This window comes from Scardinius erythrophthalmus, assembly GCF_964197995.2.
Source record: "Scardinius erythrophthalmus genome assembly, chromosome: 11".
NCBI classification, from domain to species: Eukaryota; Metazoa; Chordata; class Actinopteri; order Cypriniformes; family Leuciscidae; genus Scardinius; species Scardinius erythrophthalmus.
In genome coordinates, this window is record NC_138231.1 from 25,623,828 (window position 1) to 25,643,668 (window position 19,841).

At 36.7% G+C, this 19,841-nt stretch overlaps 1 protein-coding gene across 1 annotated transcript; it reads right to left on the reverse strand.

Moving 5' to 3' along the window:
* Nucleotides 1–3,863: 3,863 nt before the first annotated feature.
* On the reverse strand, nucleotides 3,864–16,746 carry LOC308698710 (uncharacterized protein; the record flags this gene model as incomplete). The annotated part of the gene is given in 9 exon segments (XM_081378970.1): nucleotides 3,864–4,094; nucleotides 4,317–4,464; nucleotides 4,989–5,120; nucleotides 5,122–5,141; nucleotides 5,143–5,181; nucleotides 5,655–5,783; nucleotides 12,316–12,453; nucleotides 15,900–16,052; nucleotides 16,627–16,746. Coding segments are annotated over 9 exon segments (1,110 nt in total).
* Between the last annotated feature and the right edge of the window lie 3,095 nt (nucleotides 16,747–19,841).

Sequence of the window (19,841 nt, forward strand, 5' to 3'; positions counted from 1 at the left end):
CTGTCTTTAAATGTAATGTTAAAGCCATTGAATATACTAGTAGCAACTTAATAATAACCCCACAATAAGAAAAATTATTGAATTAAAGAATATATCAAAAACAATGTAAACGATAATGAAAAATCAGAAAACAAATGAAAATAATGAATGATAAGCGACTAATTCAAGTAACTGTCATAGCACAGTGAGAATTAAGACAAGTCATGAAGGAAAATACAAATCGACAAATGACATTTTAAAATAGATCATAATGGGTACTCGAATGTAATTTGTCAATAAAGGGGTATAAGTAATTAATTTAAGGCTACAGTTGAAAATTAAAGAAAGATTAACACTGGCTATTAACAAATATTTGATTTCATTTATGATTTGAATTATGATTTGATGCAATATGCTATTTGACTAATTAAATGTATTTTAAATGGTGCTAATAGAACGACCACCTCAGATGGAAATTGTTCAAATTCAATAATAAACAAATTGTTATAGCATATAGACTGTTCAATACCATGTAGATTATTGCCTTATGAACAATCTATATGGTGGTACCAGAGGGGGGTAAGAATTACAGGTTTTTGCACAAAAACATACTTTTGAATATTCTCAAACCAGATGCACAGGTATTCACCTGCGCAAGGGGGGAGGGATTAAAAGAATAAGGAAGGACAATAATTAAAAGGCTAAATTAAGAATAAGGAAAAAGAATAAGGAAAATTAAATAAAAGGCATTTTATTTTTTGCTATTTTTGACTGGAAAGGAACAGTGACACAAATAGGCCATATTTTCAGTACCAGAAGGACTAATAAAACTCTTGGTAATGGATTATATGAACAAGATAGAGATGGGTAAAGGCAATGAGATCAACAGAGGAGGGTCAAGAGAAGTAATTCAATTTAAGGCCAAAGAATTATTCCTTAGATTTGAAATTCTATCAGAAATAAGTTTAGATAATGGTTTAGCAGTCATTCCAGAAAAATTGAAGATTAACATTAATTGTATGCAAAAACGTAAATTACAGAAAGGAAGTTTTACCAATAATTAAGTTATAATGCTTTATGTTTGAAATGGTTGAGGAAAAAACTTAGATATACAGAAAAAGAAATGACCGTACAATGAATATGTAAGAGTATAAAAAGTTATTTTCGAGAGTTATTTTTTCTAATTGTCTAATGAGTTCATTGAATGACTTTTATGAAGTAAATGTAACATTGCTCTTGAAGCTTTCTTAGTTTGAGGGATTACATGTGACATAATTAAGTTAATTCATGATAGTTCATTTAGAAATTATTAGAAAGGAAAGAAAAGGTATTCAGTTAAGGTATGCTTGAACTGAGGAGCTATAATGAGAAAAAGCTGCAACACGTGAGATATTTATTGTTTAAATTTGATAATGAAGTAGACAGACTTTGAAATGTAAAACGCTATAACAAAGAAAATTGTGATTTAATGTAGCTGCACTACAGTGTTATGGTTGTTCATCAACTAAAACATGACTGACTAAAAGATTGATTCTTCTAATTTAAGAATTGATATTCTTTCATAGAAATAAGAAGCGAATAAAAAATGAGGAAAAGTTATTTTTACCCAGCCCTATTTTAAATCAAAATTCATATGGATTATGCGAAATAAACATGCAAACTAAATCATTTATTCTTCTATAATCAGCAGAGATTTATTATAATGATTTGCCTTTATAATAATGAAAACAATTACATGGAAAAAGTAGAATGACTTTACAATTGAATAAAAAAAGTTAAGGAAAGCTTGATTTAAAAGATTAGAAATGTTTTTTGGAGTTGCAATATTGAAAGAGGGTTATTATTCTGTTGTGTACTTCTCATATTAAGAAGATAATGAAAACTAATTTTAAAGGGCAAAAAAATCATATATTATTAAGATTGAGCTTATAAACCAAATTGAGATTTACAATCATTGGACGCTGATTGAAGTACCTCGAATAAGGATGAAGAAGAAAATGAATAAGCCAGATCCTGGGTGTCTGGGTCGAAGAGGATATCTACACCGCAAGAGAACTCTTAACTGTATAAGGGATTTTTTGTGTTTGACATATTCTACATAACTGTGACAATAAGACAATGCTGAACCAATTTCATCCATACACATGTAACAATGTTTGATTTTTGATTAGGGAGGATTCGAGTCTTTTACTTTCTCCATTGAAAAAGAAAAAACAACTGAAAGAAAGAAAATGTATGGAGAAAGATGTTTGGCTCGATTGCTCCTCCGGAGTATGGTGGCATAATTTCAGTCATTGGAAATAAGAATGAGTGACTTAATTTAGTCACTAAGGTAGTATAACTGAGGGGACTGGATTTTGAAACTACACTCTGGAAAAGGATAGCGAATGTGGGGCTTAAATAAGCCCCAGAGGAGGGAATGTTGAAGATTTTATTATTTAGAAAATAAGTAATTTAACTGTTTTTTGTACACTATTATTTCCTTGTCTGTGGGTGACTTTGGCTGACTTTGGAACCTGAGAGCACAAGGTGTTGTTACATCAGAAAATTCTATTTCAGTAATGTCACATGGTACAAAACTATTTCTCAAAATACCTATAGAATGTATTACCATGTTTGGGACAAGGAGGGTATATACGTTTGCTGGGCAATCTTTCTGGAGGGTCTTTCTGCAGGGGCACTCGGCTTTGTTTGTTAATAAAGTCTAATTTTTTCTGATGTCAAATATCTTTGAAGTCATTCCCCTGAAAAGAATTTAACCACAACACCACACAAAACAACAACTTTAACCTAACTTACCACATAACAAACTTTTTAAATTGTCATGTGTTAAAATGTGTTAGCACTGAAAATATTGCTAAGGCAAAAACAAAAACAATTATAAACAACAGGTTTTTGGAAGCCACTGAGGGATGATGTCCTGGAAACACAGGCTAAAGCAAGTCACTGATGTCTCTAAAGTAATGTCAACGCTGACAATGTCTTCTGGTCAAATCAATCAGGCCTTGGAGTCCAGACTTAAAATCTTCTGGTTGATTGTTGACAGCATTGTCCAACATTACAGTCACATCTGGCCATTGCAGAGCAAATTCCCTCTCTGCAGTTTCCTGGTCCTGTGCACTCTGAAAGGGGTTGGTGCCAAAGTGTGATACTCTTGTCAATGATCCCACCTCTTGCTCATACCAGTCTGCAGCCACTGATGCCTCTGGCAAAAGGTCTGTGGATACGCGTTTTGGGCATCCCTCTCTGGCCAAGTAACTGGGGATTCCCTTTCCTTTTTTTTTTTTTTTTTAAATAAAATGAATCCCACGTTGTCTAACCATTGTGCATTTTGAGAAGCTGACCCACAATCTTGCTTCATGCGTATAAAGTTAAAACAAGTACAATCAAGCCCAAAAGACCAATTCATAAGCATTTTTAAAAAACTGTCGAGGATAAAATACACAAAAAAGCCGTGGGCTTATTTCCATTGTGGTCCTCTGAGGGGGAACAATCTACGATAGCTTAAGGATGACTGTTGTTATTATTATTAGGCAAATTATTCTGTTATTTACTACAACATAACATTTAGGATTTGCATAGTAAAATGTGAATTTGCTTTACCAAAACCACTATGAAAATGTGTTTTAATAAATGTTGCATAAAATTACCTAGGACTTATGTTATATTACAAAGCTCAATGATGGTCTCAGAACTCACTTATGATCTGCATCATGCTTCCCCTAGTGTTTTATTAAACAAGTTTAAAAATATGTTCATCAGAAAACCACTTAAAATAGTATACAAAATGCGTGACATTGTCATTAATAATAGGCATCACACATTTTATAACGCATTTTCAAAATTTAGTTCACAATGAGATGACATGCAATCAGACTCAAATTTTATTGAGGCAAACCCCAACACAAACCTGGAATCCTGTGGGCATTCCACGCTTGTACAACACGGTCAATTCCAAGCCGAGCCAACTGGCATGTCAAGGATGACACACAAAATTTGGACATTCTGTCCTCCATATCCAACACCTCCTGATCCACTAGTTGGACCAATGCCACTTTTAAAGGGTAGTTCACCCTATTGTTGATTTCAGGCCAAATTCTTTCAATAGTGTGATTCTGTCAAACCAAAATATAAAATACTTATTTAGATTCTTTACACAGAGAATACTGTCCAACAAGAGCTGATTTCAACACTACACAATTGTCACTAACCTTTAGCGTTACATTACGAATATATACAGGCATAAGGAATAAATTAAAAGGGAGACTGGCATTAAAATCATTGAAACTTACAAATTACAATCAGGGTGTGTGCATAGTTTGCTCAACTGTACTCACCTTTGTTGATGGTGTTTGCATATAAGGTGGCCTCTCCGTGTTGTGGCGGTGGCTGGCCAATTTCTCTTGCATGTAAAGAGTAAGGTAGAACTCCTTCCCATGGTCCACTCTTACCTGGTCCCACATCCCATACTCCATCACGGCACCTCTGCAAGAAAAGATAATATTCCCAATTCTTTGACAGTAATATGGAGTCTGTTAGTGTCACCTTTAGCTGAAAAATATATAGTATGTCTTATGTTGTCAGGTAGTGGGGAGGTAATCTGAGTGTTGACTGGCTGCTTAAAAGGCTGTATAGCTGCAACAATTATATGATTAGATGAACCCCAAACTACTTTGATAATCGATTAAACATTTCAGTCCTTCACTAATTTCTGCATCTTAATTGTAATTGTATGCTGTTTTTATTATAAATTAGAGTAAACTTTTAAAACTACTTTAAAAATAATGCTAACCTCATAATCCAATTAATTATTTTTATAGATAAAATTGCATTCTTTACATTCACAGATAAGGCCTGAAAATTGGCCAATTTGATTTTAAGGTTTTAAAGGATCTGCATAAACAGTGTTTAGGCAAATCATGAATTGGGATGATTTCCAGAAGCTGGTTCTTATTTTGACAAAGTTATTTTGCTGTTTCTGGGTACATTGAAAAGGTGGTTTAAATTACCTGTAAATGTCACTGTATATGGTGAGGTTGTTCTTCACAGGCATTGTTGATTTTCCAACAATTTTGCTGGAGAAGCCATCGATCGCCAGCACATGAGTCACACCAAACATAACCATTTTTTCATTCTGGTCTGTGTACTTTGTGACCCACATAGCCTTGCATTATATGGAACAGGATTAAGGTTCCTGGCTCCCTTAAAAACAGACAAAAAACAAACAGAAAATCAGTACATCATTAGAAAACCATACTGAAATCAAAGAAAAAAAGTACACTGGTGTAAATCTTTAGACATAACCGCCTACTATACTGTAGCAAATACATTTAAACCCTCCTGTAACCTACTCTTACAACATAACACCTGAGCAACCACTGTTACTTGATTATCGTACTGATTGAAAACAATACTGCAAGACATTCTACTACCACAATACACTACACTTACTGCTACTATTCATAGTACCAAGGACTACAACTGCTACAGCTGAAGTGAGTACTTGTAATATTAGTACAATTATCATTACTGATAGAACTATTCAAATACCCTAACCAATTAAACTGTCACATTTACCTCAATGCCAAGAAATCCCAACCTTAAAAATCCAATAATCAATACACTTAATAAGCCTTTAGTAAATCCGGCCTTTATTGACATTAGATCAAACCTACCTGACATCGTGCCCTGTGATAAGGCATGTGAATGTTGCGCAAGACATCTCCCACACGACCTTCGGATGCATGGACTCCTGCGGCTGCAAGATAGCCTGTCATCATTTTTCTGCCATAGGTAGGACCAGTCTTAAGGTAAAGAAAAGAGAAAAGATGGTTGATTCAATCAAAAAAAATCTATTTAGGAGAGACATGTAATACACACACATACACTGGGGTCATCAAGTGTGAAACCACTAGTCAATGAGTCTACTTTTATTTTATTTTGTTGAAGCATATTCCCCGTTCACAACATGCATGTTTGCCTACTCAAAGACGTCATACAAACAACATTTTTAAACATACAAGTCAAGTAGCTTACCTTCATAGTATTTTTTTGTAATTTCAAGTAAGGCTACATTTAAAAAAGTATGATGAGATTATGAGATTAAAAGTATGATATAAAAAGATTTATAATGTAGTATACACAAATCATAGTTTATACTGTAACCTTCACACACAAGACTGGGAGGGGAGGGTTAAAGGAATAGTTCACTTTAAAATGAAAATCCTGTCACCCTCATGTTGTTTCAAACCTGTATGAATTTCTTTCTTCTGCTGAACAGAAAGGAAGATATTTAGAAGAATGTCAGTAACCAGACAATTTCTGGTACCAGTGACTTCCATAGTATATTTTTACCCTACTATGAAAGTCAATGAGACCAGAAACTGTCTGGTTACTGACATTCTTCTAAATATCTTCCTTTCTGTTCAGCAGAAGAAAGAAATTCATACAGGTTTGAAACAACATGAGGGTGCCAGGATTTTCATTTTAAAGTGAACTATTCCTTTAACTCTGGAGGTCAAAGTAAATCATTCACTAGGCAGAAATACGTTTCTTTATTTGTCATAAAGCAGGGGGAAAGGGAGAAAGCTGTAACTCTTTGCAAATAATAGGCTGTAGCAGACAATATAATCATGACATGGGCACGCATTTAGACAATACATAGCCTATTATGTCGAAATAACGAGATATTATGTTGAAATAACATTAATTATTATAACAAATCTTTAAGAATATTTGATTAATGCTGAATGTTGTGCTTGTTAAATTTAATACAAATGAAACTTTAATTGTGCTAATTAAAATAGTTGAATATGAAATATTGAATGGCTAAGTTTTTCTAATTTATTAATAGTATAGGCTATATATATATATATATATATATATATTAACATTGTGCAGCTCTGTCAGTGATCTATTAGCAGACAATCCCTGCTGCCCGCGTGTACTTATCCATCCTTTTTCACCCATATCCCCCCTCCCCCTCCCCCTACAGTGAAAAACAAAACTTGGAGATATTGCAGGTACAACAACAATTTATTGTCATTTATTAACAACATAAATGTATTTAAACAAGTCGTGCGTGCGTGCAAACGGAACTCCTCCAAGTCTGCAAGAGTCTTACTTCATGTTGATCTACTGTTTTATTATAGGCATATTTGATAATGTATACAAACAGTATTGGTCATGATTTTGGCAGGCAATTATTAAATAATAAAACAGTAGGCTAGATCAACATGAAAATCACCACAGTGGTAGTCTGTGAGATTTAGAACAAGAATCTGGTGGATTTTGCTAAAAACAATTTGATTTTATTATGTTTTTTTTTTAAGTCTGCCGACACCAAGCGCATAACTTGAGCCTACGCAACTTCGTGTCCCAGCATGCATGTAGGCTACAATCGGGCCGATTGTGGCCAGTGGCGTTTTCTTGCGGAGGCCAAGGGAAGCCATGCTTCCTCACTTTTTCAGAATATAATCGTCATTTAATAAACACTTTTGTTTTCACAGTTTACGTAATCCTGTCATCTCCTCATCGTCTCTCTTCATTCATTACTGAGCGTTTTATGATGTGTAAAACAGCGCCCCTATAAAAGTGACATGGTGAATGAGCGTTGAAAACATGGTACTGCACCCTGTGTCTGTGAGGAGGCCAGGCTGAGTTGGCATCCCTTAATAGAAAAAAAAAAGAATGATTAACCAATCAAGTGACGCTATGTCACGACACTGCTCCCCTGTGATTGGTCAGGACAGTGTCAAGGGAAGCCATGAACTTGTTGGCATCAGGCCAATCACATCACGTTATCATCGTCAATGAATGAATGAATGAAATAGCGGAAGATTTGTGGATTTGTGTTGACATCTTGTTTAGCTAGTTAGCTAAAATTATTAATTGTAATTATGGAGGGTGGAGATTTGGACGTATTTGATAAAAAAATATTTTACTAAACTGCCTCTACAGCAGCAACTCAGAATTAAATCCGATGGCAGGCCAACACCAAAACTAAATGAAAAAGGTTATCTTCTTGTTGCTTACCGTCCGTTTCCTATCTATCTGCTAATGTTTTAATGAAAAGACCATAAGATGTTTAAGAGGACTGACTGACTGTCTGTGTGTGTGTGTGTGTGTGTGTGTGTGTGTGTGTGTGTGTGTGTGTGTGTGTGTGTGTGTGTGTGTGAGTGTGTGTGAGAGAGAGAGAGAGAGAGAGAGAGAGAGAGAGAGAGAGAGAGAGAGAGAGAGAGAGAGCGAGAGAGAAAGAAAGAGCTCGTCTGGTCTGAACTGCCCATTTAGCGATGTGTTATTTTTTTTTAATGTGATTATAGTTCTTCTTACTGTTTCTTGCGTGCTTTGATTAAGCAGCATGTGAGTGCACTTTGTTGTTTATTGTTTGTGAATAACCGCTATTGTATATCCTTAATGAGCGTCACACCGATTTAAGGGTGTATTAAATGAAAAAGGTTATCTTCTTGTTGCTTACCGTTGGCGTTTCCTATCTGCGAATGTTTTAATAAAAAACACCATGAAAGATGTTTAAGAGGACTGACTGTGTGTGTGTGTGTGTGTGTGTGTGTGTGTGTGTGTGTGTGTGTGTGTGTGAGAGAGAGAGAGAGAGAGAGAGAAAGAGAGAGAGAGAGAGAGAGCGTCCGTGCTCAAAGTGTTGGATTGTAACAAGCACAAGTCCCGGTAAGATGATGCTGGGCGCTCTAATAGTTAATCCAAATAGCAACATATAAATGGTAACGTATGATTTTCTGCCCCCACCCCTTAAAACACACAGCTTAGAGGTTGTGTCTTAATTGGCTTCCTCAGAAATTTTCCCCACGCCACGCCACTGATTGTGGCCCGCAGCTCGCTCTGGCACATGCATTTGTTACGGCTGTAAAGCACTGGGCCTCACCATAAAAACCGGCTCCGGCTGTATGATCTGGACCACTTCTGGAAATGACTCGGCTTAGGTTACAGTTTTTCTCAGTCGCTTTGGTGCATTTCTCATAACACTATTTACATTTGCACAACAGTTAATGCAGTTCTCAAAACAAATAGTACAAACTGCAAAACCTAGTTGATAACCTGCAAAAGCGTGTCACTTGCTCAAAATGGATAGCCCATTCCTCAAAAGCAAGTATTTATGTCAATGAAAGTGTCAGTGTCATCAAAATAAAAAGTCCTGACACCATCGTTTATGAACAAGATAGTCAAATGGCTTAGTCGTGTTTTCATTATGACAGTTTACTCTGTAAATGTTTTCCAATGATAAAAGTCAGATCTTGGTGACACTACCTGAAAATGCTCAATACAGCACTAAATACTATTTGCACAGCCATTTGAAAAATACAGTAAAGTTACACATTACTGTATTTATGAGGTAACTGAGTACAAGACACTGAATATATGTATGTTTCACATTTTTACTGCATATGCTCTTTGCAATTCTAATTTGTTCACAGCATTGTGCAAAGAAAAAATACACCATTATTTACAACAAACATAAACTCCCTTTGGGTAGAGCTGTGCACAACTGTACACAATATTGCAGAACATATTGGAACCAGTGATGGGAATAACGGCGTTATAAATAAACGGCGTTACTAACGGCGTTATTTTTGTCAGTAACGAGTAATCAAACTAATTACTGTTTCCTCCGTTACAACGCCGTTGCCGTTACTGTCAATAAAAATGCGGCGTTACTATAATTGAGCTCACTGAAGCGGTTTTCATCCGAGTAGGCTCTCTCTAAGCCAGCGCGCTCGACAGTGCGCGAGAGAGACCGTTATCCGAGAAAGCGCTCGACAGTGCGCGAGAGAGACCGAGTGTGTCCGAGAAAGCGCTCGACAGTGCGCGAGAGAGACCGAGTGTGTCTGAGAAAGCGCTCGACAGTGCGCGAGAGAGACCGAGTGTGCCCGAGAAAGCGCTCGACAGTGCGCGAGAGAGACCGAGTGTGCCCGAGAAAGCGCTCGACAGTGCGCGAGAGAGACCGAGTGTGTCCGAGAACGCGCTCGACAGTGCGCGACAGAGACTTAATGTGTCCGAACAACGAGCATAAATACTTGAATACTTTACTTTATAAATAAATTACACATTTCAGCATTAGAATAATCTCTGTAGCATATTGGTATCATATGCAATGTTTTAATTAGTTTATATAGCCTAACATAAACTCCAAAATAACCTGCAGGGAACGTTCAAACATGGCTATTTGTTTGACCGGTTGTTAACACGACTAGAATTTGGCTAACCTCTGATGATGACGTTCTCTGTAGGTTATAAAAATAAAGCCCCAAAAGATTATATTTTATTATTATTATTTATGTTGGTACATTGTTCAGTATTATATTGAGAGCACTTTTTGTTAAACTTAATATTGTGAGGAAGAAAATACTTCAAGTAGGCAATACAGTCTACCAGTTGTAAAGGTGTGTGAGTTTTATCATTTTAATGATATGCACTAGTGTATGTGTAAGAAGGCTATATTTTCTATGACAATTTATTTATTTTTGGTACATTTCTTAAGAAGCATGTTCTATTTAGTGTCTATTTAATTCATTTAACATTTCATATTGGGGTATCCAAGAAATTTCTTATATTTACACTTTTTTTTTTTTTTTTTAAAGTAACGCAATAGTTACTTTACCCGGTAATTAGTTACTTTTGTAATGATGTAATTCAGTTACTAACGCAGTTACTTTTTGTGAGAAGTAACTAGTAACTATAACTAATTACTTTTTTTAAGTAACTTGCCCAACACTGATTGGAACTGAACATACAACATACATGGTACTGTAATCATTCATGCACATCCAGACGTTCCTCTCTGTCTGGTCACATAATTTACAGTAATCTACATCACAGCGAATATCATCTCTTGCTCAATTGCAAATTGTTCAATTTAGGAGACTTTTTCAGGATTTTTTTTTTTTTTTTAAATGACAAATTTTGACAGCTAGTTCAACATTTTTGTATGTAATGACTCAAGCAATGAAATGAGGACTATTAGTTTTATATGGAATGACTATTCAGCATTCACAAGTATAGTTAATTTTGACTGACATGACATAAGCAAATGATGTTATAAAACAGCAGAGAGTTGTATGAAAGCAATTGATGCATGTCCAAAAGCATTTGCAATTTGTTGGAAGGAATGAGAAACTGCTACTATGATGTGCCCAAATGACTAAATGTTGTGGAGGTTGAACTAACTGTTGTGCAAATGTAAATAGTGATGTGAGAAATGCACCAAAGCGACTGAGAAAAACTGTAAATCAAGGATGGTTTTAATGAGCAATAATAACATAAATTTTATTTTTAAATTGACGTTAATTCCTGACCGTATCTGATAATGTAGGACGTCGACTATATTGTCAAAACAAAATATATGCGGTAAATAATAATTAAATAGTGTTGTTTTGTACAGAGCATTCTTTAATATTTATACCATAGCAAAAAATATTTAGTTGTCATGAGAATCAATCTTTACATTTATGTAATTTAAACATGCATTCGCGCTTAAGCTGACATAGACGAGCAATGTATTTTTAAGCGTAGATGGTGCGACCATGGGCGTGACCGCACTTCTCCGAAGCACAGATTGCGCATAGAGATTGCGTGACAGCGGTAGGCTATTATACTGAGGCAGCTTTGAAAAGCTGTCTATGGAAAAGCTACAGAAAAGTTTGGGCCCATGGTGCGTCTATCATTGGATACCGCCTGATGAATTTTGTTTTTCTAGCACCTCATATTCATTCATATAATAGTCTTCTTTGAAATGTGTACCTTGAAATGTTTTGTTTACATTCCAGATTGATTATAAAGGCTATAGTTGTCAGCAATTACTAGGCATAGCCTATTGGCAATGATAAGCAGAATAGCCTATACTTAACAACTGCCATCATTATTTGATACAAGACCACACTATGAGAACACCTAAAGTTTTGATAATATTTATGGAATATAATTTATGGAATTCAACTTTTACATAAATTTTTCAGATAAAGTTCATGTCAGCGTAGTGATGCACAGTTCACTTCTCCATCATCTATTGTGATATCTGTCATTGCACTGTCCATTGAGCTGCAGTCAGAGGGACTGAAAGCAAACAAAAGTTGAATGCTTACGCTGATTAAGACACACAGGCAAGGTGTACAGACACATTCTCATTTCTTAATTTTATGCCATTCTAAAACATTTTTATGTTAACATTGAAATATAAAGACAGTGCTGCAAGTCTGATCATAAGTAAGGACATTCAAAGTATGGACAGATGAGGTCACCACCAAGGAGAGACTTGAGGATTATACATCATCAGTGTGACACGTTACATCAGCAAATGGTGGTGATCACCTGACTGGAAACATCACAAACTGCCATGGGATGTGCACGGCCCAGGACCGGAGGGCTCTGCAGCAGGAGATTAAAACTGCTCAGAAGATCACTGGTACCTATCCCCAGAGCATCAGTGATGTCGGTGAGGTGAGGTGCCTACGCAGAGCCAAAAGGATACTAAAGGACAGTACCCACCCAGCCACAGCCTGTTCATCCTGCTGCCTTCTGGGAAGAGATATAGAAGTTTCTGCTGCCGCACCACCAGACTGCAGAGCAACTTTCCCCCCCAAGCTATCAGACTCTTAAACTATAGTTCATCCTCAGCACGACTCCACTGATTATAGTTTATTTCTGTTTACCATTTTTATAATTGCTTCTATATTAGCCTAATAATGTCTGCTATGTACCAGAAGGGAGTTACAAACTCAATTTATACTTTATACTATTATATATATTATATTGTGACAAAATATACCCACCTACCTTAAAGAAGAATAAAGTGAATGTTTTGGAAAGGCAGAGTCAAAAGTTATGACCTTAAAATGATTGAAATGTTGTGGAAGGATGAGGAAGCAAGCAGCTCATGTGAGGAAACCCACCAACATCCAAGAGTTGAAGCTGTTTTGTACAGAGGAATGGGCAAAGATTCGTCCAAGTCAATAAGCAGGACTGTTCAAAAGTTACTGCCGTTTTGTTGCCGTTATTGCTGATGTAATCAGCGTTGTCAGCCTGTTTTTAGTAATGTAATTATGTTTTGGGGTTTTCTTTTGAGGACCTTGTAAAATGTTCTTACCTTAGGGCTTAACAAATGTTCTGCAGCCATTGATTGTACATACAATGCATTTGAAAGCATGTATGTGCAATAAAGTTTTAAGACTTGTATGGATTCTCTTCACTTGCATGACACAATTGGAGTTTTGTATGTTATACAAACTGGAATGTGTATAGAGAAGAAAGATTCACACAGTATATAACACACTGGTAAATCATTATTTTGGCCAGATGGCCTAGATTAGGATTAGGACATGTCTGATGTGAGTTTGTTGTCTGAGCTGCTAAGAAGCTGATAGCAGTGTTAGAATCAGGTTAAAACAGAAGCAGGTTTAATTCTGGGCTGGGTGAATGATGATGATGATAACTAGGCAAATAAAATGAAAAACAAAATAAAATGAACAACAATAAATACATCTGTATCAGTTATCTTGATTTAAAACAGTTACCAAAGCAAAGACACCATACAGTCAGTCATTTAACTACTGCCACCTGCTGGTAGAAAGGGGGAACAGTTATCCACTACGGTGGAAACCACATTAAATATAAATTTAATAATATAATATAGCGCTAACAGTAACAACTCTGCACACACAATAAGTTCTTAGGTTAACCTATATTACCAACTGTATTGAGCCAAACAATGCGCTCATTAAACGTGACTGGTGATGTCTGGATAGGCACGATATTAAATAGCTGTAATAAACTACTGTTGCTAATATATTTATTCCGGTCCAGGTTTATATAAGGCTATTTATTAATTGATTTTTCTTCTTCTAACGTTACTCTGGTATAACGTTAGCGCTGCATATAATGACCGTTCTAAAAGCTTGGCTTTTATTTTGATAGGCCATATTTACCATTACTTCCGGGTCACGTGGCCAACCTGTCTATCCATAGATATCATAAAGGCTAGATGTCTCGTCCGCGCTGCTGGCCAATGGAGCTCGACATCCGCACACGGCGGCCATCTTACCACAGGGTGCTCGCTCACTCATAACATGGTGCATGTACTTTTAAATAACCATAACTTGCTCAATTTTCTACTGATTTTCAAACGGTTTGGTTTGTTATAAACGTCAGAGATGTAGCTATTATACTGCATACATATGAATAATTATGTTCAAAATGTTTAAGCATTCAGAATTATAGCCACGTTAATAACGTTTGTAAGAAACCAAACCAATTGTAAATCCGTACAGATTTCAGCGAGATAAGAGGATTTGTGTGCGTGCTGCTCACTCACCTTAATTCACAGAGCCCTGTGGTAAGATGGCCGCCGGTGATGCCGGAAGTGACTCCGCCTTAAGACATCTAGCCTTTATATGATATCTGTGTCTATCCACAACTTTCCTGCGAGTCTTAATGGGCGTCGCCATGACACTTGATACTTCCTGTTGCCGGTATTGCAGTTCCGGTTTAGCCTAACGCTTAATGAAGCTAGCACACAAGGGATATCGCGTCGCGGTACAAACGGGTGAAACTGATTACTGACAAGTAGTAATGCTGACAGATAAGCAATGGCTCCTTGTGGCTCAACTTGTACCGTTGTGGGGTGCACAACCAACACGCGAAAACTGAAGGATTTTATGAATGGGAGCTGTTTCCAACATAAACGGACTCTCTACGCAGAAAGAGTGTTTCTTGTAACGCTACTTAGAAAAAACTGCTGTACAACTGTATATATATATATTTAAATGGTATGTTTATTGTTTTCAATAATTTTAAAATTAATTCGAGAATTAACTTGAATGTGCAGCAATTTGTACAAATAGAGTATGTAGGTCTACTATATTTGTTGTAGCCATTAAATAAGAGCATTTAGTTTCATATTTGTTCAAATTTGTAATGTAATATTTTCCATCTATATTGATTATGAAAAGTGAACACCATGATAGGATACATCGGGAGACATAGAGTGTGGGTCAGACATGATTAAACTTAATTTTCTTCATTAAGTTTTGTTTTGCCTTTCTTTAAAGTGAATTTCGTTTTGTATAAATTGTATCTTAATTTTAATACATTTTTCATCAACCAATTGCCTGGATTTAGAAGAAGCATATATATAGCAGACAATATAAATCAAGACATTGAGGCGAGGGCGCGGTCACTTGCATTGCACGTGAACAGGAGCGCATCTCTCATCGTAAATTAACAGAAACTCAGACATGAGAAATATAGCCTATCTAAAGAAAGCTTTAAATGTCTTTAAACGAAACAATTCAAAATTAAAAGAAATAGGCTCTCTGATTATGTAATCCAAGTTGTGCATTTCTCTCTATAGGTGCGTTCACTACGGAGATGGCGATCGTCAACTTCATCTTTGCAACAGACACTGTCAGAAAAGACTAGTTTATTAATAAAAATCGATGCACGTGTCACCGGATTTACAAATGCACATCTTGCTTGTTGCACGCACACTCACATATGATGTCCAAACAACGAGATATTGTGTTGAAATAACATTATAACAATAATAAATCTTTAATAATATTTGATTGAATGCCGAATGTTGTGCTTGTTCAATTTTATAAAATTAATACTTTAATTGTGATCATTAAAATAATTGAATATTAAATATTAAGTGGCCAATTTTTGCTTATTTATTAAAGTATTTATATATAATATATCTAGCACCCCCTCAGCACATGTAAAAAAAATTATCTGGCGCCGCCCCTGGTTATAACGGCCGACGTATTAAAAATGGTTGGGTCTAAATTGGGCTCGGGCTCATAATTACAGTTAGTGTGTCGGGCCGGGCTCGGACACAACGGGCTCAGGTAGGGTCGGGCTTGATTTTTGGGCCCGATCTAAGCTCTACTCGTCATTACCCAAGCAAGTTGTTTGGGCTTGTTGAGGCTCTCTGATAGCAGACTCTTCAGGCTAACGTAAACCGGAAGTTCGTTACCGGCTTGTTCTACGTTGCCATAGCGATCACGGGAAAGGTCAGAGTTCGGGAAAGTTGTGGATATTTCAATGTAGATCTTCAAACGGAAAAACGGAAAAAGGAATTTCAAAAAACCAAAATCGGACCGTTATTTGATTTTGGTTTTGTCATTTTTCGCTTTTGGATTCAGAACCAAAAACGGGAGAACGGCTCTTTTTTTACCGTTACTTTGTTTTTGGTTTAAAACATAGACTGTAAAAAAAGATGGACGACGCCCCTTCGCTCTCTTCCATTGATGAGAACTGAAGCCGCCATAGTCATAGATATCATATAAAGGCTAGATGTCTCGTCCGCGCTGCTGGCCAATGGAGCTCGACATCCGCACACGGCGGCCATCTTACGACAGAATGCTCGCTCACTCATAACATGGTGCATGTACTTTTAAATAACCATAACTTGCTCAATTTTCTACCGATTTTCAAACGGTTTGGTTTGTTATAAACGTCAGAGATGTAGCTATTATACTGTATACATATGAATAATTATGTTCAAAATGTTTAAGCATTCAGAATTATAGCCACGTTAATAACGTTTGTAAGAAACCAAACCGTTTGTAAATCCGTCAAGAATTCAGCAAGTTACAAGCATTTTAGTTGGCGTATGTCACTCACCTTCCGTCCACAGCAGCAGGGAGCAGCAGCGCAGTCTCCTGACCTAAGATGGCCGCCAAGTGACGACACAGCTGACTCCGCCTTGAGCCATCTAGCCTTTCTATACATGTCTATGGCCATAGTCCCGATATGGCGCTGACATATTGGAACTTGAGTCTGCGCAGTAGCGATCTCGGGACCAGACCTGCGCAGTCATGAGCAGGAAGTAAAGCCGCGAAATCAACGCTCCGCCCTCACTCTCGCAGAATGCTCTCAGGGAGAGTGGATTCTGCACACTTTTTTTTGATTGCAGTACGACAAGAGGCTTGTTAAAATAAAGTAAATACAATCACCTCAGTCCTCCGAAGATCCCGAAAAAATGTCCTTGGTGCTTCAGTGACTACTTCGCTCGGAGAACCTGTCAATCACAGCTGTCAATCATGACGTTACACCACCGCATCACGTAACTAACTAAAAAACAACTTATTTTTGAAACAGACACTTGAACTTACATCAGCGTGATAAAAACGACAGCAAATGAAAGAAACCACCTTTAGAAAAAAGATATTTGAAGTGTAATTTAATTGTTTAGTTGGTCACGCGTCCCGTTGAATAACACGGGGAGGCGGGACTTATGACCTATACTAGGACCAGTCACTGGGGGGCGATCGAGACGTTTTGGCTTCACTTTTCAGGGCTTGTGCGGCACTCTAGGTTTAAAACGACAAACGAAAAACAGCTGGTTTCTCGTTATTTTGTTTTGTGTTTCAAACAATAAAACAAACTATCAAAACGTACACGGACCAAGAAAATCCGTGTATCATTCATTCAATCGTTTTTTGATTTAATATTGAAAGTAGAAAAATGAGAAAACAGTTCCTTTTTCGATTTTTCATTTTTTCCAAAAAACGAAAAACAAGAATTCAGCTTGATTTTTCGTTTTTCGTTCTGAGGTAGCAAAATTAATAAACAGCTGGAAAATTCGATTTCTACACGTGGGCGGGAATGAAACGCCCCTTTCCTCTGATTTGTCAGCCGAAGATCAAACTGTCCCGTCATCAGTTCTTCCTCAGTTCTGCACTGCAGAATAAGAGTCCTCCGTTGTGTGGATTCTTAACGCGTTTATTGCAACTACATTTAATCTTTTTTTCATCAAACAACCAGACTAACGAATGGTTCGACACAACCCGTACTGGGAAATAAACTAGACAGGGCTTTCTTCTGTGTAGATATAAATTCACCTAACTTTATGCTTTGCATCAGCTCGGTATGCAGGGTAAATGACGGCTGTTAGCCTAACATGGTCGCCCTCGATCGCCCAGTAATTTTTTTTAAATAATAAATGTAGATATAGATAATCAATATAATTAGTTGTAAATTAAATATTTTAACACTTATAGAAAAAGAAAAGAATAATGCATTGACTATATATAGCCTAAGCCTAGGCTATATTAACATAAACGCATGAACTGTCATTCAGACTGACTATCTAACAACCGGAGAACAGAGAACAACAGAGATATTAAAATACATACTCTTCTGAGTTTTATAATGTAGGCCTTATTGTGTTTTATTAAAATTTATTAATTTATATCTCAAAGATGTGCGCTTGTGCGCAGTGCACTGGGTCATCTTGAGAGGGAAACAAACGCATTTTATTATTAGCCTATTCAGAAAAAGACCGGTAAATAAAATTCAACATTAACATTATAAACACTATTAATAACATATAGGCTATTTCTATGCGTATTTTACTTCCCCTTACCATTACTTCCCCTTTGACATTTGCCTATGTCAAATCCTTAAATGAATGGTATTCAGAAAACAACAAGAATAAAAAATAAGTAGCCACGTATAATAAAAATATAACCTAATAGCTTATAATAATAGCCTATTGTGTCCTTTATTATAAACAACATTTAGCCTATTTTAAACGCCAAGCCTAAACAAATTTAGGCTATTTGAATCGAAACTGAAACTGTACCGACGTTGGTTTCGCGCATCTCGGTCACAAGTTTCCATATTTGCAATGCAAAATTTGGATGCTAACTGTAAAGAAGGCTTTAAACTTCAGTCGAGTCCCAATATAGGCCTACACGTATAGGCTAAATCATCATCTTCACAGCATGGGAAATGAGTTTGGAATAACTGCTGTGCGGCACAGCCTTTATATTGTACAACAACAGACGAATTAAATTAAGCAGAATAACTTTTTATATATTTGGTTGACTGTGTTTTATTTTAATAATGAACAAGCTGCGATGTCAAGTTAGCAATGCCAGAAGTGAACTGATAATAGCCTGTTGTGAGAGCGAGCGATGCGTCGGCGCCATCACTTGGATTTGTTGCTCAGCAGGGGAAATAACTTCGTTATTCGTTACTCTGTCATTCGAAACAGTAAAAATTTATATTTTTATTTGTGTACATTCAAAATGACTACAAAATGTCATGCCTTTGAAAAATAAAGAAAACAACATGATTTCTACTTTAGTGCGTCTCAGTCTCCTTGAACATCTTTCTGGCGCACACCAAAAATGAACCAAAATAGAGTGAATAGGGTCCGTGTACTTTTTGTCATTTCATTTCCTGTTTGGAATGGAATAACGAGAAATGAAAACCAGCTCGTTTATTCGTTTTTTAGTTTAGTTTAAAAAAAGAAAAATGAGATTTTGGCTCGATTTTTCATTTTTTGTTTGTGGTTTACAAATCGGTTTATGGGTTCGATATTTCATTTGCACACGTGGGCGGCGCTGAAACGGCCCTTTCATCTGATTGGTCAAACCGCTCCGCCTTCAGTAAGCTACGAGCTTTTAGGCTTGTTCGACTTCATGCAGCTCTGCGCAGACCGATCGGCGGCTGACTTGAAGCAGTGCATGCCGGTTAGAAATTTTGTCCGACTTGATACAGCGCCGACGCCACGTGACTGTGACGTATGCCATCAAAGTACCGCGAGAGCAATACGAGAGTAGCCGGAGAACTCAGCCAGCGCAGCTTCTCAAGAGCGGCTGCACTGGGCTGCACGAGGGCTGATGACGACACAGCTGTTCCACGATTGGCCGGATTCACCGCATGACAACGATCACGTGTGTTTCGTGTTTATTTCGAACACCTTTAGTTCCTCTAAAGCTCTCAAATCAGTTTATTATAACAGTGAACACTCTTTTCATGTCGTTGTCATGCTATATTGTGTCATGTTTATCAAATTAAAACTGCTTAAAAAACGTAGACTCCACTTC